At 39.7% G+C, this 26,560-nt stretch overlaps 1 protein-coding gene across 2 annotated transcripts; it reads left to right on the forward strand.

Moving 5' to 3' along the window:
* The first annotated feature begins 107 nt into the window (after positions 1–107).
* FAM204A (family with sequence similarity 204 member A) lies at positions 108–26,198 on the forward strand. Of its 2 annotated transcripts, none has more exons than XM_083741502.1 (8): positions 108–267; positions 3,186–3,451; positions 4,594–4,684; positions 7,452–7,488; positions 7,876–7,975; positions 9,890–9,979; positions 22,750–22,856; positions 23,183–26,198. In XM_083741502.1, the coding sequence occupies exons 2-8, from the start codon at positions 3,188–3,190 to the stop codon at positions 23,232–23,234; spliced, it is 741 nt and encodes a 246-aa protein (XP_083597628.1). In that variant the 5' UTR covers positions 108–267; positions 3,186–3,187; the 3' UTR covers positions 23,235–26,198. The 2 variants fall into 2 exon arrangements, with proteins under 2 accessions (XP_083597628.1, XP_083597627.1); XM_083741501.1 differs by lacking the exon at positions 108–267 and adding an exon at positions 540–675 and having other exon boundaries at positions 23,183–23,532.
* Positions 26,199–26,560: the final 362 nt, after the last annotated feature.

The raw sequence follows: 26,560 nt of genomic DNA on the forward strand, positions 1-26,560 counted from the left end.
TTATCTGAATGGTTTACACCAGCTCCTCTGTCACTTCCACCTCACGCCTTCAAGGCTATAGAAACGAAACCCGGAAGTTTTGTGAGAAAGCTATTAGGACTGCAGCCTTTGGATCGACAAACCCCGCCCCTCCCCGCTTCGGCGGATGGTTGCTATGGGGACCGCCGAGCCGAGGAGCGCGGATTGGCTGAGGGGCGGAGTCAGTGCATCCGAGGGCGGGCTGTGCAAGGAGTTTCAAGATGGCCGCGATGTAAACAAGTGCGGGGGGTAAGTGAGGCGAGAAGAGTGAGGCGGCGGCGGCGGTTCTTCTCCGGCCTGTAGGACGTTATTGGGGCAGAGTTTTTGAAGGGAGGCCGGGGGAGCTTTCCTCCTCAGGTTGGCTGAGGGAGGCAGTGAGTTCTTCCTCTCTCCAGTTTCAGGTTTACGCGTCTTCTTTGTAGGAAGTCCCATAGAGTTCAGTAGGGCTTGCTCCCAGGTAAGGGAGGTGGGCGATTGTGAAGCTTGCCTTGCTCACGAGTAGTAGGCTGCCAATAAAACGGGTGCTATTTTCTCCCATGCCAACCCCTTTTCTGCCCGCTTTCCGTTGCACTTTAATTACAAGGCAATGCAAATCGCCAGCACCGAAGATCACGCCAGGCAGGAGGAGCCCCATAACCGCACCTGCCCTTCTCGAAGGTAGCTTTGTGGTTTTACTTCCAGCCCTGTAAAAAGGGCGTGGAAACTCTCGTGAATCGATCGCCACAGTCTTAACCGGGCTCCTAGAAGAATAACGTATTTCACAGCACTGCAGAGAGAGGTGCTGCATAGAAGATGCAACCCTGAGCTGTGCCTGTTAGATAGGAGATGGGGAATCTGGTCCTCCAGATGTTTAGTATTTATTTATTGAATTTATATACCGCCCTATACCTGGGGATCTCAGGGCAGTTAACAGAATAAAATCAAGATATAAAACCACAAAATACCTAATAAAACTAAAAACAACAACCCAATCTCCCGCCCTCTCCAAACCCCCACATTTTAAAAGGGCATAGGATGTCAATCAGATCAACCAAAGGCCTGGTTAAAAAGGAATGCTTTTGCCTGGTGCCTAAAGGTTTATAATGAAGGCGGCAGGCGACTTCCCTGGGGAGAGCATTCCACAGATGGGGAGCCACTGCAGAGAAGGCCCATTTTCATCTTGCCACCCTCCGGACCTCTTGAGGAGGAGGCACACAAAGGAGGATGTTGGGACTAGCATGGCCAAGGCTTAAGGATGGTGAGAGCTGCAGCCCAGCTACATCTGGAATGTTAAGAAGTTCCCCCACCCTGGATTAGGCCAAGGTTAGATGCTGAAACTATGGCAGGAAATGATTTTGTTTTATTTTATTTTGCAAGTTTTAAAGAACAGCTAGTTGTTACAGCTGCATTCTTAAGCTTAAAATCCTGTCTTATAGCTGGGGAACTCTGAAGTTCGGAGAGATACAGCTTGACATGGATCAGGGAAAATAAGCGTACAGAGGACAGTAACTTAGCTACAGTCCTAACCTCATTTACCTGGGAGTAAGTCCCATTGAATTATGAGTTAGGAAATGGTCATGATTTGTCTGTTAGTTTAAGTACAGCTCCTTCAGCAAGAAAACCAGGCCCTGTGCGTTTTTATTGAGAAGTGAGCCTCACTGGCTTCAGTAGTCCTTACTCCTAAGGAATGGTGTACAGTATATGATTGCACAGAATCCAACATATTAAGACATAGTAGAGAGTAAGATGAACTTCAAACAGCACAGATATACACGTATACTTCCAGCATTTTACAGACAGAAATTAGAATACTCCTGAATATAAGTGTGTGACACCAGAGACTGAGAATCTGCAGCAGAGTGCCTTTCCTTCATCATATTACAGGAAATAAAAATAAACATGGTGTTTATTCTGTTTATTTCATAAAATTTATATACTGCTTGATTGTTAGCACCCTCGAAGTCATTTACAAAAAGATAAAATGAGAAAATCAAGAAAAAATTACATGCAGCAGAAGTGGAAAATACAAAATCTGTGCTAGGGATTATTAGGAAATGGAATGAAAATAACTGGTTTATCATATCTACTGTTGATGACCTTCATCTGATGCCAAGTAGAGTGGTCCCTGCAACCTGCCATTCTTCACAGAGTTGGCATCTTGATAGAGCCGAAGGGAGAAGCCACCAAGAAGCCCAGGGAAGGCTGCTGTGTAGACAGTGCCCTGACTTATGAAAGCCACCTGAGAATGGGCAGCCTCCAGACATCTAATGGGAAAAATGAGGGCCATTTGTACTATGCACAGCTCCGTGCTCTGTTTTTAAGGCTGGGTGGGTGGCTGCTCAGAAGGATACAGCTCTCATCCTTCTCCTGGTATCTGAGATCCAGAGAAAAGCAGGAGGAAGAAGATCAGGGTGGCTTTATAATCCTGTTTCCAACTGGCAAAAGGGAGCATTGAGTGGCAGACAGAGAGTAGTGTCCCTGGGCAGGACAGGATACAGTTTGCAGCATACCCTGCCAAACCTGGCTTATTTGTAAATCTGTTTGTGGCCACATTGGAATACTGTTTTTTCACCCAATCTCGAAAAACACCCAAATGAAGAAAGTTTAAAGCATCTGATCTAATCCTGGGGTCCCCAGTGCTGCACCAGTGGGCAATCTCAGGTCATTACTATTAAGTATATTTGACTTATGGGTCTTTTATTTTGCCCTTACACATGTGCCACTGCCACACACCCCTGCCCCGGTATCATACAGTTTTGGATTATGGCTGCCAGACCCTGCCAAAACACATCATCATAATATACATATAAAACCACTGCTCAGTGTAGTTGCATAAACTGCCTGTTTGATAAACAGTAAGATGTTGGACATTAATTCTAATAAGCCTGTGTAAGCCACTTAAAACTTCAAATAAAAAAAATGATTATTTTTGTAATATTGTATTTTTCTAATTCTCTTTTTATGTCCAAAGGATTTGTTTTCACATTCTGTTTCCTTGGATCTTAGAAAATCTGAATTCACTTTGACATTGATGAATGAATAGTTAAGAAGTAAGACGCACAAGAAGTTCTGACTCTGTTTTCATTGCTGCTGAAGAGACAGCGAAAGCCCTAAAGACATTTTAAATAACTTTGTTAAAGATTTTTCCACAGTGATAATGTGTATGTTATCTTTCATTATGTACCTAGAGATGTGGAGTGGACTGTTACCTCCTGGTGTGAATGAAAGTGATGTTGACACGAGTTCTGATGATGAAGGAACATGGGACGGGCCTGGGCCTGAGTCCATCTTAAAAGAGAAAAGAGAACAAAAGGATTTGAAAGGCATTCTGTCTTCTAGCTCTGAGATTCAGGAACCTGAAAGTATCACTGAAGGCAATCCTTTTACAGCAGTGGCAGATGAAGGACAGGAATTCCAAACATGTCCTTCTGGAGTTTCATTAGATATGTGGAAAGTAGGTATGATTACAACTCTGCACATGACTGATACTTTGTTTGTTGTAGTAGCTCTTATAGCTGATGTTTACGTAGGTAATCATTTTTGAAAGAACACGTTGAAACAAGAAGTAAAATTATGTTAAATGGAACACAGTCTCCACCTTAAGCTGTTCACCTATGGAGAAGAAAGGTTGCTCACTTAAATAGGAATGGAGGGAGGTGTGATTATTTCTCAAGATGTGTGCTGGTGTTACCATGGTTTATCAAGTTCTGGTTTTGCGTCTGGAGATCATGGAATCATACTTGAGACTTGATTTAGTAAGCAGGTTTGGCTACTGTCTGTTGATCTTTATCAAAGTTTCCTAAAATGCACACTCTCCCTTCTCTTTTGCTGTATTTTCTAGCAATTATCATCTGACCATCCTTGAGTACTCGTACTTTATTTTTCAACGTATTTCATATTTGTTTTATATCTTCTCCGAGTCCAGAAAACAGCTCAAGCAATTCTGCATGTCCAAATGGATTTGGGAATTAGGTATTTGAAGCAGCTGCCCCTCATGCCATATAATGAACACTTTTCACACTGGGAGGGGTTCAGAAGCAGTTTGTGATATGGCATGGTGAGGCGGTCTGTTTTTCAAAGAAAAAAAGTAACTCTCCTTGACTATGCCCAAAGCTTTAGGTATGCTAAGGGATCTTTTTGGGTTCCAGCCTTTATGCAGAAGGTTGAAATTGACTCCGAAAAATATGCCTGCATAGTTAATGCAGGAAGTGGAATAAATCACATAGAGATCTGTGTAGACTGTCAGTGTAGTCCTGAGGCTTCTTGCATGTGTTGAAGCTGAGTTAACTGCATAGAGATGCTATGCATGTATTGTTTTTCCTTTTCACTGCATACACATTAACAGCATACACATTTCCCTTGCACTCATGCAGCAGCTACCATGAACAAGGAAGTCCATGTTTTGTGGGCTCCATTTTAGGGTCTGCGGACTCTGATCCTTGCCATTTTGGACCTTTGAATGCAGCTTGCTTCTATTGGGAGTGTTTTATACAGTACATTTCTGAAATAAGTTGATTTTGTACATTCAGTGACTTCACTGTAAAAGCAAACAAAAGAACATAGTATTTCTCAGTATGTGTTTTTCTCTTTCAACAGAAATTTCAGAGCCTGCAAAAGAAAAACTTTGAAATGAAAATCCAAGTCAGTCAGAGTGACAGGAGGGGAAAGAGAAAGCGTTCCAGAAAAGGTGTTTTGCTTAATTAACATAAGTCTTGGGAAATGTTGTTGTTTAATAGCTGAAAACATTGTGCTTAATTGAGTCCAAAAACGGTTAAAGCACGGATTAGGTGGCGGTAGTGACAACGCATACGTTGTAGAATATTGAACTTGAGGATTTTTCTATAATTTGGTTGTGATTCAGAGGTATAAAACATAAATAACATTATTTGTTATGGTCAGGATCCAGAGAACACAACTAGTTCCAGGTATCCAAAGGACATCTTTCCAGAACAGCAGCGCACATGCCACAAGCAGATTATTAAATCTGAGAGCAATTTTAAAAGCAGTTTGTAGTAAGGCAGGAGGGACTATACTTCAAAGAAAATGCCAAAGGCCTTTGGGCATGTCAGAAATAGCTCTTTGAATCTTGGCCCATTTATGTAGTGCTGCTGTACAGTGTTTGTCATTTATTCTTTCTGCGACCGCATTACATAGGTCATTCTAGTTTTATTGGAGAACCAAAGCGAGAGAGAGTGACTTGCCCACAGACTCCCAGTTGACTGAGCAGGGATTTAATTTCAAGTTTGGGTCTTGTACACTACTCCTAATTAAACCCCAGTGGTTCTCATGTGTATTTTTATTCTTAGGCAATTCAGCATTTTAATTATTAATGCCTTTTCAGGGTGGCATTTGAACTAGCACTTAGGTTTTTGTAGATTACTATGTGATTCAGCTCTCCAAACCTCTGTGCCCAAACCATCCTACTAAGCTTAGTTGTCTGTGGGAAAACTGGTTTATGCTCACATCTTGCCCCTTTGAAATCCTACCTCTATGCATTAAAAGGGGCTCTGTTGGAGGAACTAGGCAGCAGCATGATGGCAGAATTGATGCGCTGATTGGGGAAATGAAGAAACTTAGTCCATGTACCACCACCACCACCACCAGGGAAATGTCTTTGGATTAGGGCTGGTACACTGAGACATGTTTAACTGAAGCCAGTAGAATTGACTTCTGCGTAAATCATTTGGATCTGAGTATGAAGGGGTTGCATAGATCAGTAAGAATAACATCAAATAGTTATTTTGTACCTCAGTAACAATAATATCAAATAGCTATTTTGTACCACAGTAAGAATAACATCAAATAGTTATTTTGTACCTCCGTAACAATAACATCAAATAGCTATTTTGTACCACAGTAACTATGCATGTAAGTTCCACAGTTGACTATAGCTTATTCTCAGTTGGGTATGCTTTGGATATCTATTTAAGATACAGTGGTACCTTGGTTGTTGAACTTAATCCATTCTGGGAGTCCGTTCAATTCCTGGAACCATTCAAAAACCAAGGTGCGGCTTCTGATTGGCTGCAGGAGCTTCCTACACTCAATCGGAAGCTGCGGAAACCGCGTCTGGAGTCTGGCTTCCAAAAAATGTTCACAAATCAAAACACTTCCGGGTTTGTGGCATTCGGGAGCTGATTTGTTTGGGAGCCAAGCCGTTCAACAACCAAGGTACCACTGTACAGTGAGAATAGTACAGACTCAGTCTAGTCTGATGTCGTTGTAGCACTATATACAGAGGTATTCCAGTGGAATATAAGACAATCCTGTTCTCCTCCCCTCCCTCCACAGCATGCACGTACAGCTACTCAGACCAAACTGTTATATGCGTATTGGAGATGTGTATAGACCTCCAATACCCTGTGAAATCAGACACATTCCAGCACATTGCTATGGATGTATGTGCACTTCCGTAGAAAAGGGGGAAATGAGATTATATTGTACTCTGTGACAGGGGTGACCGTCCAGCCCCCTGGGGGGGGGGGAGCCATCAGCTATTTTTTTCAGACATTAGTGAACATTCTTCCTACTTGCCACTGTGCTAGAACCACTGTTCGCTGTAAAAAGAATTTTGTGGGTGTTACCAGAAGTGCATAGAATAGTTGCTGCACTGCCTCTTCCTTACTGAGTGCACTTCCACCACACTTACCTCTGCCTATTAACCTCTGCCCATGGTGCTTCCTGTAGCTTTTCTCCCAAAGAGATGTGATCTCTGACTGGAGCAGCCAAAGCATGAAATGACAGGAAGCCAATCAGATATGAGCTGTGATGGGAGCAGCCAAAAGCCAACTGCAGAGGGAGAGCCAGAGGTTGCCTGAAGCAATAAGCAGAGGGAGAATTTGTGAAAGATTGCCTGTTTAGAAATGTTGCAGTATTGGTTCCAGAGACGCTCTCCTTATGTGAAAATATGAGATCATTCCATCAGACTGTGTGAGAAAATTAATGATTTGGCAGATGATAATCGTTGTATTGGAATTTGTTTTCTGTTCATCAGCAATTGATGAGACAACTGACATAGCCAACACTGGCCAGTGGCAATTTTGTGCATGGAAATCTCATCAGATTTTGAAACTAGAGAGGACTTGCTCGCTTTGTGGCAGCAATGAATGATGCTGCCAAAGAGAAGATGCCTTTCAGAAAGTTATGTCTGCAGTCCAACAGATGGAAGCTGATGTTTAACAACCTTAGTGGCCTTGCCACAGATAGAGCACTAACCATGGCAAGAACTCAGAAAGCATTGTTTGCCCTTATAAAGAAAGTAATAGAGTGCTATAGTGGTGACACAGGTGAGTTAATTGTGTGTCACTTCATTACCCACTAGTAGAACCTGTGCACAAAACCTGCATCTGAGATGTGTGATAACAACAGTTGTTTCATGTATTCAATTTACTAAAAGTCAGGGTGAACAGGAATTTATAACAAATACAATAATCTAAAGTACTTTCTTTCCTCAGGTAAATTAAAAAAGAAAAATGAAGAAACAACTGAAAGGTATTTAAGAACTTTCTGTGATTTAAAATTTATTTTACAAGTATAATGAAATAAACATAATGTTGTTGCAGTGAATTTTACTTACTTTTGTGCCTTCAGTATATGAGGGATTATGGCCTATCTAATCACAATATATGTACATATTTATATTTAGTGATATCAGGCTAGACTTCCTTAGTTAAGATGCCCTTGTATATCAAAAGTACAAAAGTAACAAATCTTGATTACAATCTAACTATGTAAAAATTTCAAAATATCAAATGTGTAGAAGCAGTGTTTTATTCTAAATACGTTCTTTAACAGGATGTTTTAATACATGTTTCAATAATGCGTGTTTCTTTTCAAATGAAATAATAATCTCCTGAAAATGTTTTTTCCCCTTTGTAGCCGACAGTCCATAAAAGAAAGCCAGTTGGAAGAGCTTACTAAGTATTTTGGAATCAATGATAGGTTTAAATCAATTTCAAGCAAGGAAGCCCCTCCAAAGGTGACTTACTATACCAAACTCCTAACTTTAATGTATACTTTGTTATTTTCTGAATAAAAAAATAGGCATAACTTACTCATACCTTTGATATGCTTTCTTCCAAAGTTACTTTCTGAAGAGCATTTCTCCCTTTCTCTGGAATGTTATATTTGCCACTTGTGTTTTCCAAGCAATTGTTCACATCAAGCAAATACAATGGTACCTTGGTTTACAGCCATAATCCGTTCCGGAGGTCCGGTTGTAAACCAAAACAGGTTGTAACCCAAGGCGCGCTTTTGCCAATGGGGCCTTCCCCCCCCCCCCAATTGATTGTAATCCAAAAAACAGGACACACACTTCTGGGTTTGACGTGGTTGTAATCCAAAACGGTTGTAAATCCGAAGCGGTTGCAAACCAAGGTACCACTGTATCACAAAACACTTTTTTTAAAAAAAGGTTCCTCATTGTGGTATTTGTCCAGCCGCTGGAGTTCATGTCTGCCTTGCAATTGCACCCTCTGGCCTGGAAACCTTTGTTTCCCAATCCTAGATTACGTGAGACGCTGTGGTTACTATATCTAAAGACTGAGCCAACAGTGTTTCATAGATGCGCTTCAGTTGTACTGTAGAGGAGATGTTGGTGTTGCTTTAAGTATTTGTGAGTCAACCAAGATTCAGACTGAAATTACAGACAAGTAGGAAGTTCTCCATCTTCATACAAAAAACCCAATATTTTTTTCTTACAGAATAGTCCTTTACAGTGCTATCTTATAAATGTATCCTCACAAGTAGGGCCCATTTAGTTAAATGGAGCTTGCTCCCAGAGAAATGGATATAATATTGAAATCAATGGGACTGAAGCATGCTTAACTTCCTCTCAATCCAGCCCATCTATGGCCAAAGAACTTTGTTCCATTTGGTGTGTTTGGTGTAAAACTTTGAGTCAAGCTGCTCTGGTAATAAATAACACTTTATTTTCTGCTAGCCTTACATTATTTGTGTTGCATCTTACAAAAGCCCTAGAATGTTTATTAATGGTCAGTAGCAAATTATTTGTTTTCTGCTAGCAATAGATAACAAAACAGATGGAGTGACTAGCAAATGTATGTAAAAATAAATGTAAGCAAACTGAGATGCAGTGAATATCTTCTTAATTGGAAGATGACATTCTTCTAGTAAAGTCTTGACACATCAACTTGTAATCAGCATTCTATTTCCTTCCCCTCCCCTCAGATATATTACAAATAGAGTGTTCAAGAAAGATGAACCTAGAGTTTCAGGGCAGAAATCTATTACATTATTATTATTGCATTCATTAGTGGGCCTTCATTTGTAAATGTTAACTCAAGACAAGTTAGGATTTGCCTGTGTTATTAAGGCTCATTCTTATTGCTTGTTTTTAGAGATTAAAAATGTAGTCCTCTCTTCCTTTATAGCTGACAATTTGCAGGCTTGAATTCAGTAATATGGTAAAATAGTGAAGTGACAGCATGCCAGAATTCGTTTTTTGGATAAAGATAAGATCTAAGAATTGTGAAGACGCAGTGGTAATTGGCATTCTTCATATATTTGACACATACACATTTTCAGGGAAGCTCCAGGGATGGAACAGATAAGTCAGATATTGAGATAAAATTTTATTGTGACAGGCGTAAACTAGCCCATGTAATTTTTTTTTAAGTGCTGTATTTATCCAACACATAAGGTGGAACTAATACAATGATTTCTTCTCAAACAACCATTCTGTGAATATCTATGTACTTTAAACTACTTTCCAAATACATCCTGTATGCGATTTGTTACACACAGAAATTACAGCTCTGCAAGTGAATATGGTTTTGTACATATTGTGATACATTTCTCCTGAACGTGTTTTTGCAATGTCCAGTTGATATTCTACTGGGAACATTCCTTTTTGTCTTGATATTTCTTCCAGTCTGGCCTCGAAATCAGCATAGACAGATCTTTGGCTGAAGGAGATATTGCACAAGCCGAGGAACTAAGTGATAGATTAGCTACTCGAGAGGTAGGTTGAGCTTTTTCGAATATCTTCACACAAGTCTTATAATGTGGATTAAAATATGGTTATGGGATTGTTTCTGTTTCCTAACCCTTTACTTCTTTTTAGGCAGCCCTTTTTTCAGCTATAGTATATGGGGGAAGGGGATTCACTGAGAAATGTTATGAATATAGAATGTTTTTGGGACAGACATCACCCTGAAGTCATTGAGGGGTAAAATAAACCATGGAAACATACCCAGAAAGTAACCATCTCTGTGGGACTTCACAGTTATTTTTATGTGACAGCAGGTCCTCACGCCTATTGCTACTGCGATTACATTTTAAAACGCCTCCTCCAGGGGCTCAGGACAGCATACATGGTTCTCTCCCTTCCACCAACCATTTTATATCCACAGCAACCGTGCATACTTGAGAGATGGTGAATGACTCTGAGTCACCCGGTGAACTCTATGGCTGAGTAGGGGATTTGAACCCAGGCCTCCACACTGCTAGTTCAAAATTTCACATGCCTTTCAATAAATTGCTGTTAATAATCAAAGAGAACGATTAAAAAGTATGACGTGTGGTATGGGAACTGTCATTAGGAAGTGTAGGGAGGACAATACCACTGACCTGTACATAAAGGCCAGTTGATGCACCAGTCCTGAAAGACCTGCATTGGCTCCCAGTACGTTTCCGAGCACAATTCAAAGTGTTGGTGCTGACCTTTAAAGCCCTAAACAGCCTCGGCCCAGTATACCTGAAGGAGCGTCTCCACCCCCATTGTTCAGCCCAGACGCTGAGATCCAGCTCTGAGGGCCTTCTGGCAGTTCCCTCACAGCGAGACGTAATTTTACGGGGAACCAGGCAGAGGGCCTTCTTGGTAGTGGTGCCTGTCCTGTGGAACACCCACCGGATGTCAAGGAAATAAACAACTATCTGACTTTGAGAAGACATCTGAAGGCAGCCCTGTTTAGGGAAGTTTTAAATGTTTGATCTTTTATTGTGTTTTTAATATCCTGTTGGAAACCGCCCAGAGTGGCTGGGGAGGCCCATCCAGATGGGCGGGGTATAAGCAAAGTGTTTCGGTTTTTTGGACTGTATTGATTCAGGGTGCAAATGCAGGGTTCTATAATGGTCTTACATAGGACGAAAAATGCTCATACGTTTAGAAAAAGAAAGATCAGTTCATCTGTTGACAAGCTATTTTTTCTGTGTGCAAGGAGCAATTTTAGAGGAGACCATTTAGGGCCCCATCGGTGACCTGGCATGATGTGGTCCAGGAATAGCTTTGCTGTTTAATGCTATTCATTTTGTAAACTGATCCCAGTTTGCTGCATTTTTTTATTGCAATTAATATCTTACACCTTAGCAAATAATTGTATGTTTTAAAGCTTATGGCAACCATTCACAAAAAGGTTAAGCTCAATTAAGCTGCTTTAAAATGACTGGAACCTTTGTGAAGAAGAAACATGGTCAGTGCTGTAACATATGCTCTTGCTTCCCCATAATAATGTGTAGCAACATGTTTCAAGTTGGGATTCTATTTCTGGACATCAATGTGTGAGAGAGATTAAAAAAAGTTTGAGGGCTTAGTTTAAAACAGCAACCCTATATATTAAACTTGTGCTATGAGCTCCTTTCCTCAGGGAAGGTTGCCTTTCTTTCCATTTTTTAAAAAATAATTCTATAGTTATGAGAATACATAAGAGTTATGTTGAATCAGATCAGCATTCTGTTCCCACAATGACTAACCAGATGTCTAGGGAAAACAAACAGGACCTGCACTGGGCTGGAGTTAATTCTAAAAGACTAGGCAGCACCTGATAAGTAATGGGAGGGCGTTCCAAAGGGTAGGTACTGTCGTGTGAAACCCTCAATTCTGACATCGTGCAGAGCAGACCTCATGAGATGGTATCTGCAGGATGTCTTCTACAGAACACCATCCCTGAATCCAGTTGGATATATCCTGGACCTAAGCTGTATATGATGTTGTACACTAGTACCAGCACCTTGAATTTAGCCTGGTAGCTAATTGAGAGGCAGTGCAACTGTTTCAGCAGCTGTCTATCATGGTGATATTCTGGACAGTGAGCAGCCAAGCAGACACATATGTATTTGTACTAGCTGTAGCTTGCAGGTCAACTTCAAGGTTACCAGCACATGGAAAAACAGTGGTCATGCGATCCCAGTCCATAAACAACCATGACTTCTTTACCACCCAAAGCTGGCACAAGGAACTCCTAGCCACTGAGGTCACCTGGGTGAATAGTAACAGGTGGATCCAGGAACATCATCACAGCATATATCTGCTCCTTCAGGGGAATATGACCCCATCCAAAGCAGGTGGTTGACCAGTTATCCAGGCTTGGGAACTGTTTGCCCACAGTGCCACCATCCTGCTAGGATTCAGTCAGCTGGTTAGCTTTCAGCCAACTCACCACTAAGTCCAGGCACTGGTCTAGCTCTCACATGGTATTTCCTAATTCAGATGTTAGAAAGAAATAGAGCTGGGTATCATCAGACTAATAATACTTTACCCAGTAGTTAGAGCTGGATCACATTTAATGCTTGACTCTTGGAGTTTGTGCATTGAACTACTGGGTTCACTGAGCTTGAGCATTGATGTGTGAAGAGCTAGTTCATCTTTCCTTACCATACACCAAAGTTCCTAAATTTTAGGAATATACTCATATGCCTTTAATATGTCCTTAATATGTGAAATTGAGGGCATTTGACTATATTTATTTCACACCAAAGAAACAAATACTATAGGTGCCAATGACAAAGGGTAACTTAAAACGGGACGCAGGTGGCGCTGTGGGTTAAAGCCTCAGTGCCTAGGACTTGCCGATCGAAAGGTCGGCGGTTCGAATCCCTGCGGCGGGGTGCGCTCCCGCTGCTCGGTCCCAGCGCCTGCCAACCTAGCAGTTCGAAAGCACCTCCGGGTGCAAGTAGATAAATAGGGACCGCTTACCAGCGGGAAGGTAAACGGCGTTTCCGTGTGCGGCTCTGGCTCGCCAGATGCAGCTTTGTCACGCTGGCCACGTGACCCGGAAGTGTCTCCGGACAGCACTGGCCCCTGGCCTCTTAAGTGAGATGGGCGCACAACCCCAGAGTCTGTCAAGACTGGCCCGTACGGGCAGGGGTACCTTTACCTTTACCTTTAACTTAAAACTAGAAGATATCACCCATTTTTATTTTCACACTAAATGAAAACCTGGGCTGACCCGTATTTGTGGGTACAGCTGTTTAACAGTGTGATGGAATACGTGTTCAATGGATGAGTGTTCTTTGGAAATCAGGTGTATAGGTTTTTAATCAGTGGTATTTTCTTTTTCAAGAAGCAGTAACTGGAACCTGCTGATAAAGCCTTTGCTTTGAGGCACAGATCCCAGAGTCCTTAAAGCTGTTTCCTCCCTTAATAAGTGAAACTAATTTTTGATGTATAACATTTATAAGCCTGTGAAACTGATAGAACAGCATCAGTATTGGGGAGGAGGAGGAGAGCCAAAAATAAAAAAGATGGCTAAGAAGAGGCTATGAAAACATGCTTTTAAAAGCTAGGGAATGCCAAAACATAGTTGTCCATCATTCTCTCACAGAGAGAACCAATTTTTATAGAATGGGGTTGCCTCAAATAAAAAAGGGATGTAAAGAATGTACATAATCTAGAGCCAGGCAGTGTAGAATGAGCAATATATATTTTTAAGATATGGGCAATTATTTGGCTCTCTGCAATGGGGCACTTGCTGCAGTTGTATTTGGGTGCAGGCAGTTATGCTGTGGTAGTGCTCTATTGTTTTTCAGGTGTTTAGTGTTCTGTTGATGAAATAGAGTGTTTCAAGAAATAGTTTGATATCCATAGGGCTGTGGGTATCTGCCTGCAGACACTTGGAAGAGTCTTAACTGTAAACTGTAAACTTCTCTCGGGACCTTCTGGTATCATCTTGAATTGTCTTGTTAATTTCTATTTCTCCCTGAGATTATAGGATCACGGTGGACTTGGTTAGAATACTGTATCTGGTACACAGGCAGCAGCCATTTTAGGCATGTCAAATTTATGCCCAATCGCTGATGCATAAGTCCTTTTGGACCCAGATGAGAGGTGGCAGAACGGTGTGGAGCATCCTTGTACGTGCTCTGCTGTCACCTGTGGGGGCCTGGAACAGAACTGCCATGTGAAATGGCCGCCACCTGCAGTGTTGTCAGTGCCTAGTTATAAGATGGATTATATTGTATGAGACTTGATTGCACCTGTTTGTGCTGGTAGAAATTTCAGTCATGTTCACAAAGCAAGGGGGCAAGATTACTGTCAGATTCATTGATGTTTCCATGTATGTCTCCAACATCAATAGAATGAAATTGTGGTAGCAGTTAATGAGGGACTTCAACAGCTGTTCAAAAATCTTGGTATATAATTCCTTCTAGCTTGTCCCTGTTCTCATTTTTGATGACACTCTCAAAGAATTCTAAATGGTTGGTGAAACAAGACTCTTTGGAGAATCCATTCTGATTGTTCCGCATTAAGACTTGTTCTTCTATATATTTGAAGATTCTAGCTTTAGTAATGCTTTCCACCAGTTTACATGAGACAGAGTCAGAAATAGTTCTCTGCATAAAATTATCAGGTTTCCTTCATGATCAATATATTGTGAAACAGTTTCTTAAAATCCCTTACTTAAATCCTAAAACAATATTCTTCAAATGTAATATGCAGGAATTCTCCCTTGAGGGTCAAGATGCACATGGTTCAGAGAACTGAGCTGGCAGTGTAATTTTAATTGTTAATATTTTGTGAAAGTTGTGGGTTGCAGCCAGAAAGTCATATTCAGAGTAATAAAAATAAGTGGACTTAGGTGTATTGAATACAGTGGGTGTAATCTGGAGTATGACTTAGTTGGATGCAACCCAGTAGGCTTAAAACTTTGCTTTGATTTCATGTGCTGTTCTTATTTATAATGGCTTGGACTGTGCTCACACAGCATGATTTACCCAACCTCTTCATCTGTGCTGCAGCCTCAAGCAAACCCCGAAAAGCTACTCTTGAGGGTCCAGAATGACATGAGATGAGGTGTAGGGAACTGCAGCAGGAAGGGGAATTGGTGGGAATTAGAGGCACCTTAAATCTATGAAAACGTCTTCTGCTTGTGCAAGTTCACTTTTGGATCCAAGCCAAAGTTAAGAATGCAGAATAAATTATGTGAGGTTTCTTGTTAATCTTGGGTGTCACAGAAAATCGTACTACAAATTATTCATTTACATAATTATTCTTTTGGACGTGCTAAGAAATTTAGAATTCCTGAATTATACTGGCCATATAAAAGATACCCCATTTTGCAACCTACAGAAAGGCTTTAACAAGTTGTTATTAATCAGTGTAACTTTGATTAGTTTAAATTAAATAGATTGTTAAAGAACACTTTTACATCTCCGTGAAAACCTCCTGACTCTCTGGGCTGCTTAACAATTCATGTATTTAAATATTTTCTGAGTACTGTGCAGGACTGACTATTAAATAATTTGAACACATTTTCTTTTAAGCAATATAGTCTGTGACCATTTTTTAAAAGCTTATACAGCAGTATACTTACATATCTGCTACTGATGAATTCCCCCCAGCTTAAGTCAGCAGGGCCCACCTCAAACAAATAAGTTTGGATTGGCCTCAAATCTCCTCTGCTCTATCACGTTCCTAATGTCTCCCCATAGCCCCAATGCTGGGGCTGGGCAGGGAAGGTAGAGCTGCTTTGCCCAGCAGGGTCCATTGCTGCAAGGAAGCATGGAGCTACAGTTTCCATTCTTCCTGGATTCTCACCCTGGCATTCAGCCGGAAGCCTCTGCTGTTGCGAAGTCTACCTGTTGGGAAGTGGCTGGGGAAACCCAGGCAGATGGGTGGCGTATTATTATTATCATTATTATACCTGCCACTGGTGCTATCTACTTCATCAGAGTGAGCTCAAGAAAAAGGGGCTCCTGGTGGTGTGGATTGGCAAGGACTGATGGGGATGAATCTCTAGGAAGGCCTCCAGCAGCCAAGGTTTTTCAAGGATCCAATTGGAGCATACGTAGCAGCTCAATTCCCAATACAGTGGAGCCTTGGTTCTCGAACTTAATCAGTTCCGGAGTCTGTTCGACTCCCGAAACCATTCAAAAACCAAGGCGCAGCTTCTGATTGGCTGCAGGAGCTTCCTGCACTCAAGCGGAAGCCGTGTCAAACGTTTGGCTTCCCAAAATCATTTGCAAACCGTAACATTTACTTCCGGGTTTGCAGCATTTGTTCATCAACTAAGCCGTTCGAGAACCAAGGTTCCACTGTAGTTGGAGAACTTCTCTGCTGCTCTGCTCCTAAGTGACCCATGATTCACAACTTGTGTAATTTTGTATGGCAAGCTTGATAACTCAGTGCCATCACTATAGCCTTAGTTTTCCTTCAGTATTTGAACTGTTGAAGAAAAATATTTTTATTAGTAGTGGTACTTTAATTCTATCATTGAAATTTGAGTGGTTACTTGTTTACTATGTGTGAAAGATCTCCTGCCTGATCCACCCTCAAAATACTTAATATCAAAAGTTTTTCAGTTACCTTGTGACTTAGTTCCTTTGCTCTGTTTTGTAATAGTGCATTAAAATTAGGGCAGTAACTTAAAGAGCAAAAAACCCTGCCATTTCTGACTTTTCCTGTGCTATCATTCCATTTGTTCACCTAGTAGTTTGCGCCCTTTAGTGTAAGAGATTTCACAAACAATAATTTGCATGATCTTGTTTTAAATTTGTTCAGATGATTCATGATAATAAATATTACTTTAAAGTGTTAGGTCATTCCTGTACTATAGCCAAACTAGTATGATTATTTTTCATAGACACAGTTGATACACTCTACAGGGAATGGATGTGTTGTTGGCCATTGCGAATAGAGTTGGCAGTTTCCAGAATCACATACAAAATGTTCAGTAATACTTTACGTGTTCAAAGAAATTAAAAATATATATATATATAAATGTAGAACAACCATGTACAATTTAGAAATGCTTTTTAATGTTAATGTGCTGGGGGAAATGAAGACAAATACAATATATTTGTGGCTAATTCTTCTGCCTTTCTAGTGAAGGTGTTTCTGAGTTTCTCTTCAATGAGGTTGTTTTCTCTTAACCTTTAGTATATGACAGGGGTTATCACCTAGGATTATATTCATATGCTCTCTTAATTATGTATATCTTCTTTTTAACAAACCTTTAAAAAAGATTTCAGATGTTACAAGTCTAATTAAAGAGACAAAGCACAGTTTATACTGTAGATTTTTTTCTGCAGTTCAATTAATCAGCATGTTTTCTCTTTTAATTAAAACCATTTTAGTAAATTAAAGCCCACAGCAAAACACATATATAATTTGTTTGTAATTAGCTCTTAATTGGTGGTAGTTGAAGCTTAGCACCCTTGGTTTCTTTCTTCATGATTGCCATTTTATTAGCAGCCAGTCATTAATTAATCTTTTTTTCTAATTAGCTTATAAAACTGTTGATGGCACATTATTGTAAATGTGATTTTAAGTTCAAAGCTTGTTAATAAGCTTTCTTACTTAGAAGAACAGAGATAAAGAAATTGCTGAAAACAGTACTACAGTTCTTTTTTTAAAAACAGCCTTTCTTACAAGGGGACTGTGTAAAACATCTAACAGCTTATGGTTAATTTTTAATGCTGCTTCTTATGAATGGAAGAAGTTACTTGCATATAAATATTTGAATCTAAAACAAAGCTCAAATATAGGAACAGTTTTTAACGTCCATGCTATATGACAGAGTTGTCCACATATACAGTAATTTGATGATTTAATACTCCTCTATAGAAACCCAACAAAGGTATTACAAAGTATTTTGTACTAGAAGTTGAACAAATCATTGACAGAAGACCATTCTCACTTGAAAATCCACTCAATATTCTTGTTTGCTTTATATAGTTAATATACATCAGCAATGGATAACATTCCACAACATAAAAGGGGAAAATCATAGCCGCGGGCAGAACCTGAAATAACTAGATTCATATTTGATGAGAAACTGTAATATAGTATTAAAAGGCTGTTTGGTTTCTCTGATAGACCACAGGATGCTTCAAGACTTGTTAGAATAGAGGTGTTCTTTTAAAACCCCTTTGGGTTTAGCCTTTTATAGAACATGCCTACATATGACATTTCTGAATCCAGCCTTGAATGTCCTAGAGAGTATGTATTTTATAATGGGGTCTTTGAAATAAATCTTTTATCTTTTGGTGGACTTTCATTCCGCCAGCCCAGAGGCTCAAGGTGGCACCCAAAAGGTGAAATAATGTATAAACCTAACCATCAAATATAATAATACAAAATCTTAAAAGCAATACACAGCTCAAAACAGAGGCATCAGTCATTGGTCACTAAAGGGCAGCCTAAGCAAAATAGCTCTGCATTGCTTCCAGAAGGAAGCCAGACGTACTCAGAGATGCTTCCAAGAGGAAATGAATTCCATGGCCAGGCAGTTGCTGTGCAGACAGCTTGCTCCCTTGCCCTCAATGTTCTAACTTGGCGCATGAACCATGAGAGCATCTTCAGTGGATTTCAAGGGCTATGGTGGGTCATAGATGGTTCCCCTCCAAACATTTCATCAAGCATCTCAAGCTTTATTTATTATTTGTAATGTTTCCTGAAGTTACAGTAAACACATTTTGCAGCTTTTAAGATCGTCTATTTTCCTCTCTCTCCTTCAACTTTATTTACTATTTCAAACTTCAGCCGTTCCTTTGCTGCTGCTGTTTCTTTTTTTTAAAGGGTTTTATGATGCTGTGCAAGAAACACTAGAAAGGGATAGCTGACAAGGAAAAAATTAAAAATTGGATAAAAAGTAAATGAATAATGTCATATTACTAAAAAGATGAGAGGCTAATTTGTGCCGACTTTTTGCTAATTTTGTTCAAGCCTCAAAATGAGGAGCTGTCACCCGTTCTGTGTAGCACTGATGACAGTGCCAATGATCCATGAAATAAGCTGCCGCTGGCTTTGTTCTGATAAGAATGAACAAATCTGCACAATGTACGGCTCCCTGAATCTCATTTTCATACTTGCATGCAGGCTAAAAGAAATAAGCTGTTTGCAGGCTTGATTAATCAGACATTTGAGGGGGTTTTGTCTCTTTGATCTCTTTCGTCTCCTAGGTAACTTGCTTGACATTAATGTTGAGCTTGAGTAAAGACAATCAGGAATTGTAGACCAAACTGATATAAAAATTAAAGACCTTAGCACTTTAAGTACTTCAGTAATGGTTCCGCTTTACTTCAGAAAACATCTGTTTTCATTTAATTAAAGAACAAAAGCGAATAGCATAAATATTTTTCATAGAAACCTGTTATTCCACAAAAAAAGTTTTAAGTATGAAAATTGGTATTTTTAAAAAATATGTGCCTTCATATGGTTTGGCAAGAGATGAGGATCCAGGTATTCTTCATGGCTATACAGGGTTTTTTAAAAAATGAAAAATAATGGATAGCAAGTTTGCCGTTATGCTGTATTAAGCTGCAAGAGCAAGATTTTTAAAATGATTATCTATGAACTTAAATTAGAATGAGTTTGCCCCCTAGAAAACTAACTTGATTTAAAAGTTTGTCTCTGAAAAATGTGTACTACGTTACAAGCATGAGCCATAATATCTACATTACTTCCCAATATGATTTACACACTTTAAACCTATAAAATTGAAAGGTTTTTTTTTTTTAAAAAAAAATGTCGCAGTGCGTTTGCTTGAGGTTATGCAGACGCTTTTACAAATCTTCCAAGTGGCTGTAAAGATGAATGCCTCAAGGGTCTTGCCAGGGCCCTGCTTTTCCAACCAGCTAAAGCCCTTATCTTAAATCCAAGCAAAGTACCATTAATCTTTTTGAAAGACCTTTTATGGCTTTTAATATATCCCAAATTAGAACATTTTACACCCTTGGTTCCTGAAATGTGGTGATAAAAAGCCTTTAGAGCTTAATTTTCCTTACTGCGTGCTCTGACCAATTTGCAGTTCTTTGTGATAATGTTTAGACACCTTAATTAAAATGCAGCAAAATATTGGATGTTCTATATGGAAAATGCTGATACTTTGACTACACAAGAAATTGTTGTATGTATTTTTATTCATGTTTTATTGCTTCTTACAACATTGTATTTTGCTGTATTATCTGATGGCCTGAAACATTTTTTAAAAAAATAAATAAATATAAAACCCATTGACCAAGATTTCAGGGGCTTCTGTTAGGAAAGGAAGTGAGGCTGTATGTGAGGGTGTGGATGGGAGGGCAGTAGGCTTACACTTGAATCAGACATGGCTGTGTCTGATTTATTCACAGCAGATTTGTCTTTTAGAAGTTGCATCAATGCGGTCCTTGCACAATAACATTAAGACTGCAAAATGGTTCTCTCTCCCGTTCTTTGCAATAGTACGGGCTGCTTTAGCCCATTCTAGAACCATGCTTTGCCAAGTCTGTAAGTGTTATTTTACTCCAAAGATATCCAAAGAAAGAGGCAGCAATCCAGAGAATTTAGCCAGGCCTTATTAGCCGGGCAAACAAGTGCAAGCTAGCTAATAGTGGGTAAGCCACATCTGTGGTTACATTGCCCAGATCAGGGTTAGAAGCTTGCAGGCATCCTAAGAATTTAAGTTGTTTAAAATGGCAGAAATTAATAAATGGGTGTTCTGGGATATAAAAGGGGGTATCGGGGTGGTTAAAAAAATACTGCTCTTCTTAAAAAACAGTAACTTTTTAGGCTTTGCGGTGCTTTATTTATTTATTTAAACGGCTTGATTGTATGAAAACCTAAGCGGTTTCCAAAAATATAATTATATGTTATATGCTAGCAGGGTTTCAGTCATGTCAGCAAGAGTGCTGCAGCGTTATACACTATCCACAGCTTTCGGATCAAGCACAAGCCCCACATAGAGTACATTGCAGTAATCCAATCTTAATGCATATTCCTAGGTTGCTGTATGAATACAAATCCTGAGCCGTGATGCTAATTATCTGTGTTCTAGTTAAAACATAGTTCATTCCTTGGGCATCTTACTTTTCTATTCCCATTAATTTCGTCATTCAGCCCTGTTTTATTTATCTTTCAAATGTCCTACTTTTTTCAGTGATGTTGCTATAATAGTGTCAGTGACTTCACCCAATTTTTGGCATAGGTTTTGCCTACCTCTCAAGATAATCTCACCAAACTCTGCATGAGTGTTCCCGGAGTGGGGGCAGCAATCTTTGTTTATATTTGAAAGCTGGGCACCATTTTGAATCAAGATGGTGGGGAAAAATCATGACTTCGCCAGATTTTTGATGTGAAGAATCCAGACTCACAAATTACACTATGTATTTTAAAATCACAATATTTTTTAGTTTCTAAAAGTTCCCAGGCACTCCCCACTAGTATGTGTATATATGGAATTAAGAAATATACATATATTCATATGTGTATACCCCACCCCACCCCGCTTCTCTCCACAATCACCTCTGTTTCTTTCCTTTGGCTCCCGCTGTCCTCTGTCATATGCCAAATGGCATTTTCAAGTTCAGAAGAAGCATGCCATAGAAATACCAGTTGCAGGGGCACAACAGCAGTGCTGGAGAGGGCTAGATTCTGCCTTCATGCCATGTTTATGGGCTTCTCACTCTGGGAAACAGGATGCAAGACTTGATGGGTCTTTAATCTAGCAGCACTCTTACATTCTTGTGGTACATCACTGGCAACTATATAGGTTACCTCTGAGTTTGGTTAGTAACTTGGCTGAATCATCGTCCCTCAACACATATAGAACCTCTCTTTGTGGATCAGTTGGATCCCAGCTATTGTATGTATTCCATCAGATACTGGTTCTCCGATAACCCTGAATGAGTGGTCCTTGGATTTGTTTAGTGTAGGTTTAACTCACAGCTTTAAACTACAAGAAAAAGCTAACCTGCCATGGATTTGTTATCTATTGTTCTCGTCACACTGAACCTTTACTGAGAGAATCGGAATACTGAGATAAACTTTATTTGAATTTAATATTTCTGCTATTCATAGCAGCTGGGGAAACCCAGCCAGATGGGCGGGGTATAAATAAATCATCATCATCAAATAGTATTTTTTCAATTGATTTTCTTTTTTATATCTTTTTGTTGATGGTGATGTCTTGTTATTGTGACTGATCAAAAATATAATTTGGTTGTAGCTACTTTGTGGCCTCTAAAGGTGGAAAAGCAAAGTATAAATGTTTTGTGGAAATTGAATATCTGAAATGGTGGGGGTAATCATCTAAAAACCCAAGAAAATTGAGGGGATCCTTTTTCCTTTGCCTGTGCAAAGCCTGGAAAGCCCTAGTGGTGTCTCCTAAGCACTCAAGTTAAAAAGTATAAAGAAGGCATGAATAGTCACAACAGTATATCCATTCCTGCTCAACTTCTAGAGAACATGTGCTGAAATGAAACTTCACAGCAACTTTGACTCTAATAGAACAGCTATTATGTTGTTGTTTTTACATGATTATCCCACCTCTTTTTCAAACTGTGCCTAAACTAATTTGATTTACTAGGCAAATAATGAACTTTTCTTTCACTGAAAATCAGAACAGGCTTCACCTTCCTTCCACCTGTTGCTGAATATAATGTACCCAGAAATGTTCCATAGTAGATGCAGGACAGTTGAGTCAGGTACAAATGCTAAAAACGTCTCAGACAAAGCTGCTTTAAAGGGGCGTTCTTTTTGTCTCTCTTTAATTTCTCCTGTGAACTCACTTGCTTATGTTCTTCTCTCCTTAGCTTGGTGTGAAAATTTCCAAAGCTGTTGCTTGTCGAAATTTTGTGAAAACAAAGCAAGATGCAGAAGCTTGTCAAGAAGCCCGGAAGAAAAAGAAGCTTGCATGGGGGTGGGTCATTGGCCTTCTATATTTAAGACTAATAGAGATTCTGAGTAAAATGTTTTCTGCCTTCAGATTGGCTTCTACTAATCCTTGTTTGCTTAATTTGACCTTGGCTTTTTCCTTGAGTAGTGCATCTGCTTAATGTAGAGTCTTTACTACAGCTGATACATTATTCAAATGTTTATACTTTCCCTTTTGTGATTGCTAGAGTATTAAAAATCTAGTTCCAATATAGCCATTGCTGCTAAATGAAATTTGATTGAAAACTCCCTAAAGTGTACTTTGGTAGATACTGACATACATTTGTTTTTTTTGTTTTTTTTTCTTTCCAGGTTTGAAGCCAAGAAAAGATGGGAAACTAAAAGCAACATGGGATACATGTAGTTAGTTGTGTCTTGGAAGGGGTGGGGGGGTGACATTTAAATCTGAGGGGAAGTGTTTGTTAATATTGAAGATACATAAATTATGTTTTTCATTGGGTTTTATTTCCATTAGTTGTGCAGCTGGGGGAATCACCAGTAATTTAGGCTTGCATTCCATACTCTTAAGTATCTCTGGTATGTCTCGAATATACTCTCTTTCACCCTGGAAACATATCCAATTTATTTCCTTTCAAATATTCTAAAGATTTAAATCTCTCGTTTGCCTTGTAACTATTAAAATACAGTCTACAAAAAAAAAATCTGTCTTAATTTTTTTTAGTTATTTATTAACATCAAAAACAATCTTTATTTACAATAAAACACCATGTTTGGAAAGACTTGTTTTTACATAAAAATGAGACCAGGCAATGATAATATTCCCTCAAAACAAAACCGCAAGCAAATTAGCAATAACTCTCACCCCCACCATGTTTATTCAAATGTCAGTCACCTGTATGAGAGTTAAACTGGTAAATTTCATTTACTATTAAGCGAGATTGAAATATTAACTTAATGGTGATTTATAATATTTGAGTACTTTGAGCTAAAACATGGTGCCAAGAAATAATAATTTGAAGGTTTATGACAAGTCCAAAGTTTTTGGTCCTAATGTGGAGTAGTTCTTTCTTGTTTGGTAGCCCTGAGGATGTTTGATTTTCTCTCTTTCACATGGAACACTATATTTCACAAAATGAGCGTTTTCAGTACAGTAAGCTAAAGTCAACTGTAATTAGTTATATTGACAGTTAAATGTGCAGCAAAGCCTGTAAATCACTGGCCCAACAGGTTTGTACCACAAAGCCCCATAAATCAGCAAAGTCTTTATTCTGTACTCAGGGACTGTTTTCGGAGGGGTTTTTGTTTAGTGAAGAGAGGAAGCAAGTATTGTCGAGACTCTTAAAGTCTCAACAAACTTTGCTATGAAACAAAGTGGACCTCTTAAATGTCCCGTATGGGCTGATAATGCCCAAATAAATGTTAATAAGACAACACATACTTAGGCATACCACAGCCACTATTAATAATATTGCCAACGAATGAGGGCTTGCTTTTTTAATATTTCCAAGCCATCCTTTTTGTCTTCTGGTACTCCAAGGTGCAGTCCTGCAAAGATTGCATACCTGTATGCATGTAGAGAAGGACCTATGCGTATAAGACTAAGGAGCATGAGAAAGATACTGAAAAGGGAAGTCAAGTACTATATGAGGCAATTGTGGGTATAGGTGGGTCGACCTAGTAGTAGCAGCAGTGGGCAAGGTTAGAATTATCCCTTAAAGTAAAGAGGAAGACCCTAACACATATCAACAGCCTCCCCTCCCCTCCCCAAAAACTTGGCAAGAGCTACTAAGGTCTTGTGGCACTGAGCCTGGAGCACAAGACCTTGGGAGGATATGTGCTGTTGACAGCATGCACAGTTAAGGACTATGGATGATATAGGATAAAACAGGGATAGTTCCCTCTGGAATCTGAAACAGGTGCAAGTGTGAGATTATCTGAATGTCTTTGCCATTTAACTAGCAGAAAATGATATTTGAGAAAGGGATTCCTTCTTTTTATCAGACTAAGAAGAAACTACAGTAACAAAGCATAGCTTGCCATGGTTAGCTGCTAGCCAAATGAAATAAGGTGCCACATTGTACTTCAAAAGGCCGTCAAGCTGCATAGAAAAGTGAATTCCACACTGAAGACATAAATGATAGGCGCCGGATGGTCAATGGCAATAATGCAGTGCAGAGCCAAAATACTTTCTTTCCTCCATTCCATCCAACTTTGGCTCCCTATTCACAGATTGCAAAGTGGCTGGCTTTGAAACATGCAAAAGTCCCATCAAGTGACTTTACCCCATTTTTAAGTCCCAAGCTGAAGTACCAGTGGCAAGAGTTGTGGAAAGGTCAAAACAATATGCTGAAACCAGTATATTGATTGTGGTCAAATGCATCACCAAAAAATTAAAGGAACAGAAGTTGTCCTGGCTCTGGTAAGAGTTGGGCACAGAGTCTCCACCAATCAGTAACCACTGAGGAAGATTCCCACTCATGTGCGTACCTTGTACTGCTCACTGTTGATCATACCTTGCTGGAGTCTCCACAGTTTTTCTGTATACCCATTTCTCTGCTCTGAATTTAGCCTCAGTTGTAGATGTCAATGCTGATCTGCACATTTTATTCTGCTTTATGAGCTCTAGTGCAGGCTTCCTCAACCTTGGCCCTCCAGATGTTTTTGGCTTACAACTCCCATGATCCCTAGCTAGCAGGACCAGTGGTCAGGGATGATGGGAATTGTAGTCTCAAAACATCTGAAGGGCCGAGGTTGAAGAAGCCTGCTCTAGTGCCTTCCTTTTTAATGCCTTTGAATTACTGAATGCAAGGTGCTGATGAAATAATGCTCCTGAGTTTGTAATAAAACCAATGTGTGGCATAATGTGACATAACTGTCACTGTGCTATACAGTGGTAACTTGGGTTAAGTACTTAATTCATTCCAGAGGTCCGTTCTTAACCTGAAACTGTTCTTAACCTGAGACACCACTTTAGCTAATGGAGCCTCCCGCTGCCGCCGTGCCACCGCCGCGAGATTTCTGTTCTCATCCTGAAGCAAAGTTCTTAACCCAAGGTACTATTTCTGGGTTAGCAAAGTCCGTAACCTGAAGCGTCTGTAATCTGAAGTGTCTGTAACCCGAGGTACCACTGTAATTGTCCTACTTGCCTACCTATGTTGTCTTTCTAAAAGTTTTAAAAACGCATAACACTACCCAGTTATCATGTGGTATTCAGATCAAGGGCAGATGTAATTTGTTGGCCATTGGAACAGTTCGAAATACATTTCAGAGATCACCTAGGGGCAGCCAATGCTTCTGCAACTGGGCTTCATTTGAAAGCTGGTACATGTTCTATGTCAACTAGAATAAAGTTTCTGGTGTTGAATTATTGGCTGCAGTCACAATTCATAGACAATTCTAGACTTTCCAAATTACACTTAAAGGAACTATCATGACCTTCTGAATAATAATTCTTGGTTGGCTCAGATTCACAAACAATTAAGCAGATGTTTCTTTTCAGGGGAGTTCGTCTTGGAACAAGACCGTCTATGAGTAAAGGTCCTGTTTAAAACTAGACATACTACAAGAGGATCTAGCATCAGGTGATGAAATGGTCCCAGACTCTTTAAAACAGGCAGCAATTAGACCACTCCTGAAGACCTGAACAACTGTAGCCCCATTGCAAACATGCCCTTCCTGGGCATGGTGTACAAGAGAGTGGTTGCACTCTTGGATGAAACCTATTTTCTA

Source organism: Podarcis gaigeae (assembly GCF_964106915.1).
Source record: "Podarcis gaigeae genome assembly, chromosome: 5".
Lineage (NCBI taxonomy): Eukaryota > Metazoa > Chordata > Lepidosauria > Squamata > Lacertidae > Podarcis > Podarcis gaigeae.

Excerpts from the sequence above, each read along its gene's own strand:
- FAM204A (XM_083741501.1), top strand. The coding sequence starts at position 555 with ATGCCAACCCCTTTTCTGCCCGCTTTCCGTTGCACTTTAATTACAAGG. Across the intron at positions 3,452-4,593 it reads TTTCATTAGATATGTGGAAA|AAATTTCAGAGCCTGCAAAA; the intron begins GTAGGTATGATT and ends CTCTTTCAACAG. Across the intron at positions 4,685-7,451 it reads GAGAAAGCGTTCCAGAAAAG|GTAAATTAAAAAAGAAAAAT; the intron begins GTGTTTTGCTTA and ends TTCTTTCCTCAG.